A 14,503-nucleotide genomic window follows, 5' to 3' on the forward strand; every position below is an offset into this window, starting at 1 on the left:
ATATACCAAGTGTTTTGAGACGATAAAAAATAAAATAGAAAACTAAACTCTAAGTCAAGAAACTTATATACAAAATGACATAAATATAATTATTTAATTTACTATCGGATTATCAATTAACCCATTATAAAAAAAAAACTCAAACCACTAAGAACCAATAACAAAAAAAAAAAAATCAAAACCACGAAATCAATAAGCCAATAACTATTTCTGATTCGAGTTATCGATTTCAATTCGATATTAAATAATCCTAAATAATGCAATACTCAACTCAAATAAAACATATTTATAGCAAATACAATAACAAACAAGCCATACAATACTTATTATTAGATTGATTTTTTTAAGAAAAAAGAAAAAGAAAGGCCTAGAAAGGCAATAAATGAGAGAAAATAGGAGTGTATTTAAAAAATATATTTACTAAAAAAAAAAATGATAGCAAAGAAACTATATAAAAAAAATTTCTTGCCCTAAAAATTTTGTCTTTGTATATCATCATAATCTGAGATCTCTCTCTGACACCCTTCCTAAAGATCCTCTGATCAAAAAGTTCCAAAAAAAAAAAACCCAATTTTTATTTTTTGTTATCCATTCCCTGTTTGATCCCTCTGATGAAGGAACAAACTCTGTCACCATCAATCTTTAATGGGTTTTCACAGCTAAGCTTGTAGTTGAAATTTGATACAATAATATTTATGTTTAAGGTCCACCAAGAAACCAGGTTCAAGGTATGCAAAGAACACCCACTGTCACCATATTCTCTGAACTCCAAATAAAAACTATTGTTTTCTTGTTTTTGGGGACAAAAGTTTAGCCCATACCCTTTTGGTTTTTTTTACTTCCATTTGCAGGTTTGTTACATATTAATGGTGTCTTGGTCTTGTTATGCTTGTGGGGTTGTGGGTTTTGAATATAAGCAAAAAAAAAAACTGGATTTGAGGTTGGGGTTAGGGGTTTTGATGAATGTATTGTTTGCTGGTTCTTTTGGATAAATTATGTAAAAAGATTCAAACTTTATCAAGATTCTTGGATAAATATATGTTTATGTGATATATATATATAGATAGATATATTGAAATTTGTATACCAAAAAAAAAAAAGAATGGTTAAGCCTTGCTGGAAACCTTCTGTTGAGGGGGATGGTGGTGTAGGGAGGGGTGGGGATACTAGGGGTAGGGTTGATGGTTTAATGTGGTATAAGGATTTGGGGGTTCATGTAAATGGTGAATTTTCAATGGCAATAATACAAGCTAATAATTTAATGGAGGATCAGAGCCAGCTTGAATCAGGGCCATTGAGTTGTCTTGAATCAGGTCCTTATGGAACATTTGTTGGAGTTTATGATGGACATGGAGGACCGGAGACGTCCTGTTTCGTAAACAAGACTTTGTTCTCCAATCTTAAGAGTAAGCTCATCATGTTCCTTTTTGATTGCATTTGATTATTAATATGATTCTTGATATCGTGGTGATGTCGTAGTTTTGTAAGTGTTGATTTTTTTCAAGATGTGAATGTTAATGCTGGTTAAGTTTTGATGTAAATACTAAAAATGATTCAGGTTGGTAGATCTGATCTTTGGAATTTACATATTGTGCTATGTGTAATTGTTGTTGCAAGTCCAGTGTTTCATTGATAATGAATCAAGAATGTTACAAAAGCGGTATATCAATGTACATTAAGATCCCAAAAATTCTGGCCAACGTTCGATACAGATAAGTACATCCATCTAGCTATGGCCCCTGCTGTCTAAAATGATGCCTTCCACAATATTTGATGTGTCTACAACTAAGATATTGCTGGATTTTGCCTTGTGATTCTACTTTATAGACACAACTTTCAGGGTACTTTGTCAAACTTATAGTGTTTATACACGATATTGCTTTACTACCACCTTGAATTACACGAAAGATCTTACAATCTTGTTGTCTATTTTACATGTTCGTTAAAACTTTTAAGATATAAAGATCTGGTTTTGTCTCTTCTATGAGTTATGTAAACACAACTTTCATCAGATTTAAACGTATTTTCCTCTTTTATTAGAAATATTAGAACGACTTAAGATTTTGATACGTGCAATAACAATCCAGTAGAGACACACTCGAGGAAGATGCTATCTATAGATATCATATGCTTTTTGCAGTATCGTGATCTGAATTCCTAACACTGTTGTGCTTTCAACCTTACTACTATGTGTGTTATTCACCCTGAAACTGTCTAATTATCCTCCAAAAATGTTTATAATTATTCCTTGGAACTTATATTCATCTGTTTTATATTCTAGAAAGTTTATGAGTAGTATAAACGATATCTATTTACCTTCATCCCTTCATAAACAGAATTTGCAACGGAGCATCAAGAAATGTCTGCAGATGTCATAAAAAAAGCTTTCTTGAAAACGGATGAGGAGTTCTTGTCACTTGTGAAGCAACAATGGTTTGAGAAGCCACAACTTGCATCTGTGGGATCTTGTTGTTTGGCAGGCGTAATCTGCAATGGACTACTATATGTTGCCAATGCCGGAGATTCACGTGTGGTGTTAGGTAGAGCAGAGAAAGCTGCAAGGGGTGTGACTGCTATTCAATTGTCAATGGAGCACAATGCTAATAATGAGTCTGTGAGAGATGAGCTTAGATCATTGCATCCCCAGGATTCACAGATTGTGCTTCTCAAACACAAAGTTTGGCGCGTGAAGGGTATCATACAGGTGATTTATCTGTTTATATCACATTCTTAGGCCGTCTCATGTTGATTTTTCAAAAATATGCCTCATATAAGTTACTGCTATAATATAAATCTATGGTTAGGAGTTGATATTGCAAGTAAGCAAACCTAAAAGTTAGTTATGTTGTCCTTTGAGATCGACTCTTTATTATGTAATATAAGTCGCTTTGATGCCTGAATTTTTTTTGAGATTTGAGGCTGTAAAGATTAGACTAATTGTGGTTGCATTATGCATCTTGGTTTGGAAGAAATCGCCGCTACTGCAGGTGTCAAGGAAGTGTGTGTGACATACGAGTTGATGTTCGTTTGTTATCCTCTCTATAGGTTTCGAGGTCAATTGGTGATGCCTATCTTAAGAGGGCAGAGTTCAATCAGGCACCCCTGCTGCCCAAGTTTAGATTGCCCGAATCCTTCTCTAAGCCGATCCTCAGCGCGGAACCATCAATTTTCATTCATAGATTGACTTCCAAAGATCAGTTCCTCATATTTGGTTCAGATGGTCTCTGGGAACATCTTAGCAACCAGGAGGCTGTTGATATAGTCCACAGTCAACCTCGAAACGTAAGCATTCAATCTCTGATAATATGAATCGTCTTTTATATAACTATGTACGAAGGGTCTATCGGAAACAACCCCTCTACCTCTAATGGTAGGGGTAAGGTCTGTGTACATTTTACCCTCCCAAGATCCCACTTTGTTGAGACTACACTAAGTATGTTAACTATCTAAAGAATCTTGAGTCGAGGGTCTATTGGATACAGCCTCTCCACCTCTGACTTAGGATAAGGTAATTCTTCGATGAAGTTTTAGTAAATCTTGTGCTTTTTTCTCTCTTGTGACCAGGGTATTGCCCGGAGATTAATCAAAGCTGCTCTCCGAGTAGCAGCTAAGAAAAGAGAGATGAGGTATTCAGACCTGAAAAAGATCGAACGAGGTGTAAGGAGGCATTTCCACGATGATATCTCGGTTGTTGTTGTGTTTCTGGATTGTTATTCCATGAATCGAAGCTCCTCTCACGTTCCGATACTTTCCATTAGAGGAGGCGGTATGCCTGCTTCTCCCAAACGATAGATCCCAAGACTTTAAACAGAGAAGAAAGAGAGCTCGTCTTTTGGAGGCCTCGAATCTCTTTGCTTCTTTTCTCCAGTTTCTTTAGGGTTGTAATCTACTTTTTATGTGTTCTTATATTTCCTCGATTATCAATTCATCATTCCTTGCTGAACAACGTAACGTGCACAACAGTCTCGTGTTACCAGGCAACGTATAAAGATGTACACGAGATACTTTGTGAGAACAGCAAAAGAAATGGAACAACCATTAGAAGGAAGAAGAATACCTACCTTCGTTATGTTCTGCAGGTTACAAATTTGTAAATACTAAAAACTGTTGTGTGACAAGTACGAACTTGACTCAAATTTCGCAGTCCTCTTATCATATCGTGAATAATTTCGTTCAGGGTTTCAAATTCAACGATTGAAATTAAAACACAAACTGTACAGACAAGTTCTCTATAATAATTTGTAAAATAAATGTAGACAATGTACACACTATTTTTGTCCAAAATATGTTTTCCAATACTTCACTTTTAGAAAACAAACAAAAACCTCAAATCTGGGCGTGAAAATTCATATAGATGTAAATAAAAGAAGTCACCACAAGCATAATGAACGTTAGTATGAGTGCAAATATCAGATTGTCACCAACAAATTTACTGTCTTTACAATTCAAGTAACCGAAATACTACCACTTGCTACTGAACTTCAAGAACAAAATAGCAAGAGACTATACTAACTCCGACATCTATTGACTACAGCCTACACGATTCACCCAAATACCAAGATACTTGACCACACCTCCTTAGTGTTAAATCTGTTGCATATGACCCACGACATCAAAAACTGAAACACTAACCTTGTAGATAAACAAAACCCAAGCACACCAGCTTAAATGTTATAGAAATATGGATTTGATAACTTCATCATCATACGGGCAGCGATGTTACAGTAAAACCTTCTCTGAATTCAAAACTCTGCAAAGATGTAGCACAATCAAGTGGTTCTTCTTGAACAAAATTTAAGGCCCTCGATGCAATAAAAACTAGTCTTACCTTTCCTACTTGCAAGGCCAACTAAGAATATCACTAACAATCTGACCAAACTAGAATTAATATATGATGCCTCCAGTATGTCATAAAGGGTGACTACTTATTTTCTAGATTAGCAAAAACTTTTAACTTTCTACCGACAAGTCATGAAGGACCATCCAGATCACAAGAGTGGACATCTAATCAAGTATCTGTGGTACTACATTGAGCACTTGGAGAAATCAGAAATGCTATCACCAGTAGATCCTTGATATGCACCATTTTCTCATTTAGGTGAAATGAAAAACCACAAGAATGTGAAAGAACAGTTGCAGATTGATAAAGGAAAGCCCGATGATGAAGTTGTCAAAAACAAAGGTTTCAAGTAGGAAATATTGAGGTTGTAGTTTAATCGTTTCAGATAAGTTTTTTTAAAAGAAGTTGATTTCAAATATTGGTTAAGGGTCGTCACTTCTGACAGAATAACACACTAAGGAGGTTGTGGTCCATGTATCCCAGCACTACTGGCTAACCTAAGAGACGACAAAAGCCATTTTCCCCATTTTGAAGGATGGACCTGCTACTAGGGAACTTGCTAATGTTAAGACTTCTAACCTACCAAACTAAACAAGGAACTCCAAAAACGACTAAAACAAAAACTTTGGGAATTTAAAGTCACTCTTAACAGAACTCCTAACCATTCCGCAGCAACAATAAACTATACATCTTAAGTAACTCTTGCTGTTGAACGAAGTTTGAGAATGGTTCATGTTCCTCCTCCAGCCTTCTCCACCGCAACAGTCTCCTGTGTTAAAGTACATGCAATAGTTAATAGAAAGTTGTACTAGTAAAAGTACGCTCAACACACGGATAGTGCACGTATGATCACATCAAAATTCAAAGCAAACACATACTGACTGCTACGTTTTTCAAATTCATTCCAAATCACAAATTTCACTTAGAAATGAAACCTGCTCAGTTTTTTCTTTGCCGTTCTCTTGTGATTGGGAACCAGACTTGGACTGTGAAAACCTGTCGAATAACACCATCAGCCAAAGTCATATACCAATTCGACGCCGAAATATTTTAGACCCTCAGCTGACATAAAGAAAAAGGTGAAAAGGTCTCATTGTAACCTGAGGGCCCTAGCTTTCCTTTTATCTTCCTCCACAGGATCAGCCTTCGCAGGAGGTGCGAACCTTGCCAGCCTAGCTTTCTTCTTAGCATCCTCATCAGTACTATCAGATTGGCTAAGCCCAAACCTGACAGAACCAAATCTATCAACAAACACATAAACAAGTAAACTACCCAGCTGGCAGTAGCCCAAATAGATAGTACACATACCTCTCAGCCCTAGCTTTCCTCTTCTGCTCTTCAGCTTTCTTTGAAGCATCTGAACCCTGAGGTGCAGACGTGCCAAACCTGACACAAAACAGTCCAACAAAGGGGGTAAGAACAACTTAAGATAGATCCTCATATGAGTTAAATGTTTGCGGCCGGCTATTGGGTATCCCATTTCACAACAAACACAAGATATGTTTGCTGGACTATGTAAGGCTTGAAGATCAACTGTATGGAAGCTGGAAAGAAAGATGAAAAGTCTAAGGATTCCCATGCTGGAATTTTTTTGAATTCCAACAATATTCTATATAAAGGAACCATAAATCCAAAAGATATTATTAAGCCTCTCAGCCTCTCAACTTTCAAGCCTCTACTAACAAATGAAGGGAATGCACGTTTAGATGCTTTAGTCCATTCTGCTCGGGTGACACGCATCCATTTCAGCTTAATATACCTCACTAGACAAGAAAAACAAAGGGCAATTGGAACTACCTTCCCAGTACAAGTTCTGGTGCTGTTTGGAGTGTGACGGTGTGACCCCTTTATGGAACGATTAAGTAGTTAATCTCTTGTATTTCATATAAAATCAGGACTGCTACTTCTTTATTATGACACACACAAAATCCACCAGCACTTTAAAAGATGATAGCTTTAAATAATTGTTTCTATGGTTGTAAATGTAAAGTAAAGGATATGTGCAACACCACCGTCTAGGAACCTAAACATAGTGTTCAGCTACTTTGCCTAACAAATTGTCGAAGTGAACACAAGTACACAACCAGAACAAAGCACTAAACCTTACCAACCCAGTCAACTACCCCTCAGATGTCTAGGAACCTAGACAAAGAGTTCAGCTAATGTGCCCTCTCAGACTCGAATTCAACCTTGAGCAACCAATCAACTATGCCTCAATCCCAAACAAGCATGAATCAGCTACACAAACTCAACACACTATGTTCATGCCAGTGGTCTGCCCGAACCAGCTTGCACGCACCTTAGACTAATTACACAGTATACCTGCAACCTCCTACTCAAACTAAAACGAATCATCTATATTTGCTCCAGATTCCGACAAAGGTAAAGAGTTTCTCTTTTCTGAAGTAATACTATTCGTTTTAAACACAAATACCAAATCCAGCAACAAAATTTAACTACAAAAAGTACCTCTCAGCTCGAGTGTTTCGCTTCTCCTCTTCCGAAAGCTGAACCGTCATTCCAAACCTCTCTGCTCGCTTCATCTTTTTCTGTATATCAGTATCCTTACCGCCGCCGCCGCCGCCGCCGCCGCCTCCTCCGTCCGCCGCCTTATCCAACTTCGCTTGGTCCTTAACTTCATCAGACGGTGGCGATTTCAATGAGTCAGTTGCGGAATCATGAGCCGGAGCTTCAGAAACGGCGGTCGGATTTGGATCCGGTGACTGAACTAGGGTTTTGATAGGGTTATCAGGAAGCTGCGCCGCCGTCGTAGTCATGATAAATAATTCCGTAGAAGAAACAATTGATTTCCAAATTACTACAAAACCTCTCTACTTCTGGATGAGTAATATACGTTCAAATTTGTGATTTAGAGTCGATATAATCTCGTAAAAAATATTATATTATTAAATTAAATATTTTTATCTAAAATATTTGTATTAACGAATAATATAAATAGTTATTTATTCAAAAAATTATCGATAAATATATAATATATGTATATTAAAAATATTTTTGGTCGAACGACCAATCTCCTAAATGCTTTGAATAACGACAGATAATAACTTATTTATAAATTCGGTCTATTACTTAACATATAAGATTACATTTATTATTTATTTTTCAATTTTAACTCGAATCTTGTGCAGGTAGCATAATATTCTCGACATGTTTAGATGAGAGAAGAAAGTGTTGTAATATTACGATAGTGACCTGATAGATGAAAATTTAAAATTTTTTATTTAATTTGTTAATTAAATTTGTCATCGAAAAATAATTAAGCCACAAAATTGCTTTATGAAATTAACGTCTTTACCTGACTGTGTTTGTAATATTGCCACCGACTTCGCCGGAGGAAAATCCGGTGTAAAGCTCCACCGTCCGACGGTGGTTTACTGTTAGACCCGCAATCTACTTGATCTAACTACGTGCAGACATGCCAAGGACTTGGGCATTGGTCTTGGCATGGATGATGGCAAAACAGTGCAACACAAGTTCAAGGTGCTTGGGTGTTGGCAAGGCAGCTTGAACGTGCATGGTTTACGTGCGGGCTAAGGGCGTTGGCAAGACAGCATGTTGACTTGATGAAGCAAGGCTGTGAAGACTTGGCAAGGTCAAAGACAAAGGCAGTTCACCCGAAATTGCTGAAATAAAACTAAGTGTGGAAGACAGCTAAAATATTCTAAGTGTTGGAAGCTGGCAGGATTATTCTAAGTGTTGGAATGAAGCCTGAAATATTCTAAGTGTTAGAATATTAGTATTTCGTGTAGATAAGAATGTAATTTGAATTAGATTCTATCTGTTGGAAATATAGCTGTTGGAAAGTTAGTTTTGAACCCTGGGCTGACATGTGTCGGACAGGTGTCATGTGTAACCGCCGCATGTAACCGCTTGTAACTGCCATTGTGCAGAATTTTGATTTAAGGTGGAAATTCGTCTAAGGCAAGGGACAGAGAGTTTTCTAGCCTTAGACTGATTTGTGAAGCCTTCCTTTGTATTAATTATCGATTAATAAAGGTTGGGACTTGGTCCTGTAAACACTGCCTGTTTATTGTTTGACATTGCTGTTTAAGTATTTCTATACTTAGTCAATTCTGTGGGTGTAAGTAGGCTGAAGTATTACAGACGCTGTAAGACTGCCTAGAGTGGTGTGCGAGAAAAATAAATCGACCCTCTTTCAATTGGTATCAGAGCACGGTTAAACAATGGTGAAAAACGCAGAACTATGGGAGTTGGCACGAAAAATTGAATCCTTCGTCGGGTTTACTGAAGATGTTCTGGCAGACCCTACGTTTGTGGATTTATTCACACAAATCATTGAGTTGAGAGTGGACGCTGAGAAAGTTCAGGGAGAAATTGGTGGATATCGACAAAATGTTGATAACCACATCACTGAAATCTTGGACTTTCGTGCTACAACTACACAGAAATTGGAGGGACTGCAGAAGGAAAATGAGAACCTTCGTGCAGAACTCGTTGTTTTGTGTCGGGCTGTGGCTGCGTTGAGTTCGACTCGTGTTGAATTATCTAAGGTTAAGATTCCAGATCCTAAAGCCTTCAGTGGCGCAAGGAGTGCTAAAGAACTTGAAAATTTCATATGGGACATGGAACAGTACTTTACCGCTGCAAGAGTGTCGGACGCTGATAAGTTAAACATTACCACAATGTACTTGTCGGGTGATGCGAAACTTTGGTGGAGGACTCGTAATGCAGACGACGTAAGTGCTGGTCGTCCTAGAATTGATACATGGGATAAGCTTATAAAAGAAATGCGCGATCAATTTCTTCCTAGCAATGCATCTTGGCTTGCAAGGGATAAATTGAAAAGGTTAAGGCAGACGGGTTCAGTGAGGGAATATATAAAAGAATTTACCTCTGTGATGTTAGACATACAAAATATGTCTGATGAGGATAAACTTCACAATTTCATTTCGGGCATGCAAGGCTGGGCTCAAAACGAACTACGAAGGCAGAATGTTAAAGATCTGCCTGGGGCAATTGCTGCTGCTGATTCGTTGGTAGATTTCCGGACGACTCGTCCTTCGACAGATGTCCCTTCTACTTCGAAAAATAAGAAAAAGAATGAAAAGAAAGGGGAATGGAGAAAGGATAGTCGTAAAGAGAATGCAAACGATAAAGGAAAGGCACAAATGAAGGATGGGAAAGACAGACCCAAGAGTAAAGATGGAAACTCTAAAGGCTGTTGGACTTGTGGTGGTCCTCATTTGGCCAAATCTTGTCCAAACCGGGAAAAAGTGAATGCTTTGCTTGCTGGTAATGTGAATCAAAGGGAGGAGGATGAAGAAATCGTGGCTGCAATGGCAAACCCATTGGGATTATCCTTCAATCACATTATGGGGATCAATAATGTTGGAGAGATCTCTAGCACTTCGAATCCTCATGCTTCCTTAATTCATATAGAAATGAAAGTGAAGGAACAATGTGTGATGGCAATGGTTGATACAGGGGCCACACACACGTTTGTAGATGTGAAGATTGCTACAAAATTGGGGCTGAAGTTGTCTAAAAGCCCTTCCTACGTCAAGACAGTCAATGCTAAGGCACAAGCCATTGTGGGCATGGCTTATAGTGTGTCTATGTCGACTGGAAATTGGGTGGGAAAACATAATTTGATGGTGATGCCGCTTGGAGACTTTGAAATTATACTTGGGATTGATTTCCTAAGAAAATACCAGTTTGTTCCGTTTCCTCACTTAGATGGAGCGATGGTAATGATTGGAAGTGATGCTGGTTTTCTGAAGGGTGTTCATCCGTTTGGAAACATTAATAAAGTTGCGAAGAAGAAAGACAAGGAAATGTTGTTGTCTGCTATGTCGATTGACAAAGGGCTGAAGAAGGGTGATGAAACTATACTTGCTGCCTTGGTCGAAATTAAACCTGATGTGAAGATGGAAGTGCCTGATTGTGTTGCTGAATTACTTAAACAGTATGCTGATGTTATGCCACCTGAATTACCAAAGAAATTACCACCAAGGAGGGATATTGATCACAAGATTGAGTTGCTGCCTGGTACGGTTGCCCCTGCACAGGCTCCTTATCGTATGGCTCCTAAAGAATTGGTTGAACTACGCAAACAATTGAATGAATTGCTAGATGCTGGATTGATTCAGCCGTCTAAGGCTCCATATGGTGCTCCTGTTCTATTTCAAAAGAAACAGGATGGAACAATGAGAATGTGTGTAGACTACCGGGCGCTGAATAAAGCAACTATAAAGAACAAATATCCGGTTCCGTTGGTGCAAGATTTAATGGACAGGTTAAGCAAGGCATGCTGGTTCACAAAACTTGATTTGAGGGCAGGCTATTGGCAGGTTAGGATAGCAGAGGGTGATGAACCAAAAACAACATGTGTAACTAGATATGGTTCCTATGAATTCCTTGTAATGTCGTTTGGGCTGACTAATGCCCCGGCAACATTCTGCAATTTAATGAACAATGTACTGTTTGACTACCTTGATGACCTCGTTGTTGTTTACTTAGATGATATTGTTATATATAGTCGAACGTTGGAAGAACATGTTAATCACCTAAGTCTGGTTCTGTCTCAATTGAGAAAATACACACTTTATGTCAAGATGGAAAAGTGTGAATTTGCTCAACAAGAGATAAAGTTCTTGGGGCATCTTGTTAGTAAAAACCAAGTTCGAATGGATCCTAAGAAAGTGCAGGCCATTGTTGATTGGCAGGCACCTCGTCATGTGAAGGATTTGAGGTCGTTTCTTGGCTTGGCTAACTATTATCGAAAGTTTATTGCTGGTTACTCAAAGAAGGCAGCGTCTTTGACAGATCTGTTGAAGAAAGATGCAAAATGGGTTTGGTCCGAACAGTGTGAAAAAGCATTTCAAAATTTAAAGAATGCTATTGCATCAGAACCTATACTCAAATTGCCTGATTTTGAGTTACCGTTTGAAGTACACACTGATGCGTCAGACAAGGCGATTGGTGGCGTATTAGTGCAGGAAGGTCATCCAGTAGCCTTCGAAAGTAGAAAGTTGAATGATGCTGAACAAAGATACTCAACACATGAGAAAGAAATGGTTGCGGTGGTACACTGTTTGCAGGTTTGGAGAGTCTATCTCTTAGGCACTCGATTTGTGGTAAGAACTGATAATGTAGCAAATACATTCTTCAAAACACAGAAAAAGTTGAGTCCTAAACAAGCACGGTGGCAAGAATTCCTGGCAGAATATGATTTCATGTGGGAACATAAACCAGGAAAACACAACCAGGTTGCTGATGCGCTGAGTAGGAAAGAAGTGTTTGTTGCAGTATATTCAATTTCAAAACTGGAAACTGATTTCTATGATAGAATCAGGTTGTGTGCTGCAAATGATTCGTTATATGTTAAATGGATGGGTCAGGTGCAGGAGGGCACAATGAGACGGTATTGGATCGAGGATGATCTGCTCTATTTTAAAGGGGGGAGAATCGTTGTGCCAAATCAGGGCGGGTTGCGCAAAGACTTGATGAAAGAAGCGCATGACTCCGCTTGGGCTGGACATCCAGGCGTTGAAAGGATGTTAGCCTTACTGTCTCGTGTGTATTTTTGGCCGAAAATGGAAGACGATATAGAAGCGTACGTTAAGACTTGTCATGTTTGTCAAGTTGACAAGACAGAACGTAAAAAGGAAGCAGGGTTGCTGCAACCTTTGCCTATTCCTGAAAGGCCATGGCTATCGGTAAGCATGGATTTCATTTCTGGATTCCCTAAAGTAGATGGCAAAGCATCTATCATGGTGGTAGTTGACAGGTTTTCAAAATATTCTGTTTTTATTGCTGCTCCTGAGTTATGCTCATCTGAAGTTGCTGCTGAGTTATTCTATAAACATGTGATTAAATACTTTGGTGTTCCGGCTGACATTGTGAGTGATAGAGACACAAGGTTCACGGGTAGATTTTGGATAGCATTGTTCAATATGATGGGAACTGAATTAAAATTTTCTACTGCAAATCACCCACAAACAGATGGACAGACGGAAAGAATTAATCATTTGTTGGAAGAGTACTTGAGGCACTATGTGACTGCAAGTCAACGGAATTGGGTGGCATTGTTAGACACTGCGCAGTTTTGCTATAATCTGCACAAGTCGTCTGCAACAGAAATGAGTCCTTTTGAAATCGTCTTAGGCAAACAGCCTATGACGCCATTAGACGTTGCTAAATCTAAAAATCAGGGAAAGTATCCAGCAGCATACAGAGTTGCAAGGGACAGACTTGAAATGTTATCTGAGGCACAAGATAGCTTGCGCAAGGCTCAGCAACGCATGAAGAAGTATGCTGACCAGCATCGTCGCTCAGTTAAGTTCAATGTGGGTGACAAGGTGTTGCTGAAACTTACCCCACAAATCTGGAAACAGATTGTAAGTAAGACCAGACATCGGGGTTTGATACCTAAGTATGATGGTCCATTCGAAGTGGTAAAACGAGTGGGCGAAGTTGCTTATAGATTGAAGCTGCCAGAAAGGTTGAAAATTCACCCCACCTTCCATGTGAGTTTCTTGAAACCTTATTTTGCAGATGAAGATGATCCGGACAGGAACAGATCAAAGAGGGCTCCTCCATCAGTACCTACACAGTATGATGCTGAAATTGAGAAGATCCTTGATCACCGGGTTTTGGGCACGAGTAAGAAGAATACTAAGACTGAGTTCTTGGTCCATTGGAAAGGCAAGAGTGCAGCAGATGCTGTTTGGGAGAAAGCAAAAGACCTATGGCAGTTTGATGCTCAAATCGATGACTATCTCAAAACAGTCTCGATGAGGACATCGAGTTCAAGTGGTGCGGGTGGTCTGTTAGACCCGCAATCTACTTGATCTAACTACGTGCAGACATGCCAAGGACTTGGGCATTGGTCTTGGCATGGATGATGGCAAAACAGTGCAACACAAGTTCAAGGTGCTTGGGTGTTGGCAAGGCAGCTTGAACGTGCATGGTTTACGTGCGGGCTAAGGGCGTTGGCAAGACAGCATGTTGACTTGATGAAGCAAGGCTGTGAAGACTTGGCAAGGTCAAAGACAAAGGCAGTTCACCCGAAATTGCTGAAATAAAACTAAGTGTGGAAGACAGCTAAAATATTCTAAGTGTTGGAAGCTGGCAGGATTATTCTAAGTGTTGGAATGAAGCCTGAAATATTCTAAGTGTTAGAATATTAGTATTTCGTGTAGATAAGAATGTAATTTGAATTAGATTCTATCTGTTGGAAATATAGCTGTTGGAAAGTTAGTTTTGAACCCTGGGCTGACATGTGTCGGACAGGTGTCATGTGTAACCGCCGCATGTAACCGCTTGTAACTGCCATTGTGCAGAATTTTGATTTAAGGTGGAAATTCGTCTAAGGCAAGGGACAGAGAGTTTTCTAGCCTTAGACTGATTTGTGAAGCCTTCCTTTGTATTAATTATCGATTAATAAAGGTTGGGACTTGGTCCTGTAAACACTGCCTGTTTATTGTTTGACATTGCTGTTTAAGTATTTCTATACTTAGTCAATTCTGTGGGTGTAAGTAGGCTGAAGTATTACAGACGCTGTAAGACTGCCTAGAGTGGTGTGCGAGAAAAATAAATCGACCCTCTTTCATTTACCATGACTTGCTTGAATATGTGCTTAGCCCTTTTTACTAACACAACTCCCATTGTGTGATGAAC

General features: G+C 38.8%; 2 protein-coding genes across 3 annotated transcripts; one reads left to right on the forward strand and one right to left on the reverse strand.

Moving 5' to 3' along the window:
* The first annotated feature begins 316 nt into the window (after window positions 1-316).
* Window positions 317-4,136, forward strand: LOC101264664 (probable protein phosphatase 2C 38). Of its 2 annotated transcripts, none has more exons than XM_004246671.5 (4): window positions 317-1,406; window positions 2,337-2,704; window positions 3,046-3,282; window positions 3,565-4,136. In XM_004246671.5, the coding sequence occupies exons 1-4, from the start codon at window positions 1,103-1,105 to the stop codon at window positions 3,790-3,792; spliced, it is 1,137 nt and encodes a 378-aa protein (XP_004246719.2). In that variant the 5' UTR covers window positions 317-1,102; the 3' UTR covers window positions 3,793-4,136. The 2 variants fall into 2 exon arrangements, with proteins under 2 accessions (XP_004246719.2, XP_069145321.1); XM_069289220.1 differs by having other exon boundaries at window positions 482-1,406; window positions 1,559-2,704.
* A 261-nt stretch (window positions 4,137-4,397) lies between these two features.
* Window positions 4,398-7,717, reverse strand: LOC101264966 (protein MODIFIER OF SNC1 11). Its single transcript, XM_004246672.5, has 5 exons — window positions 7,310-7,717; window positions 6,149-6,226; window positions 5,941-6,066; window positions 5,776-5,836; window positions 4,398-5,609 (listed from the first exon to the last, which is right to left on the reverse strand). Exons 1-5 carry the CDS (start codon window positions 7,615-7,617, stop codon window positions 5,571-5,573), a joined length of 612 nt encoding a protein of 203 aa, XP_004246720.2. The 5' UTR covers window positions 7,618-7,717; the 3' UTR covers window positions 4,398-5,570.
* Window positions 7,718-14,503: the final 6,786 nt, after the last annotated feature.

Source organism: Solanum lycopersicum, chromosome 9 (assembly GCF_036512215.1).
Source record: "Solanum lycopersicum chromosome 9, SLM_r2.1".
Taxonomy (NCBI): domain Eukaryota; kingdom Viridiplantae; phylum Streptophyta; class Magnoliopsida; order Solanales; family Solanaceae; genus Solanum; species Solanum lycopersicum.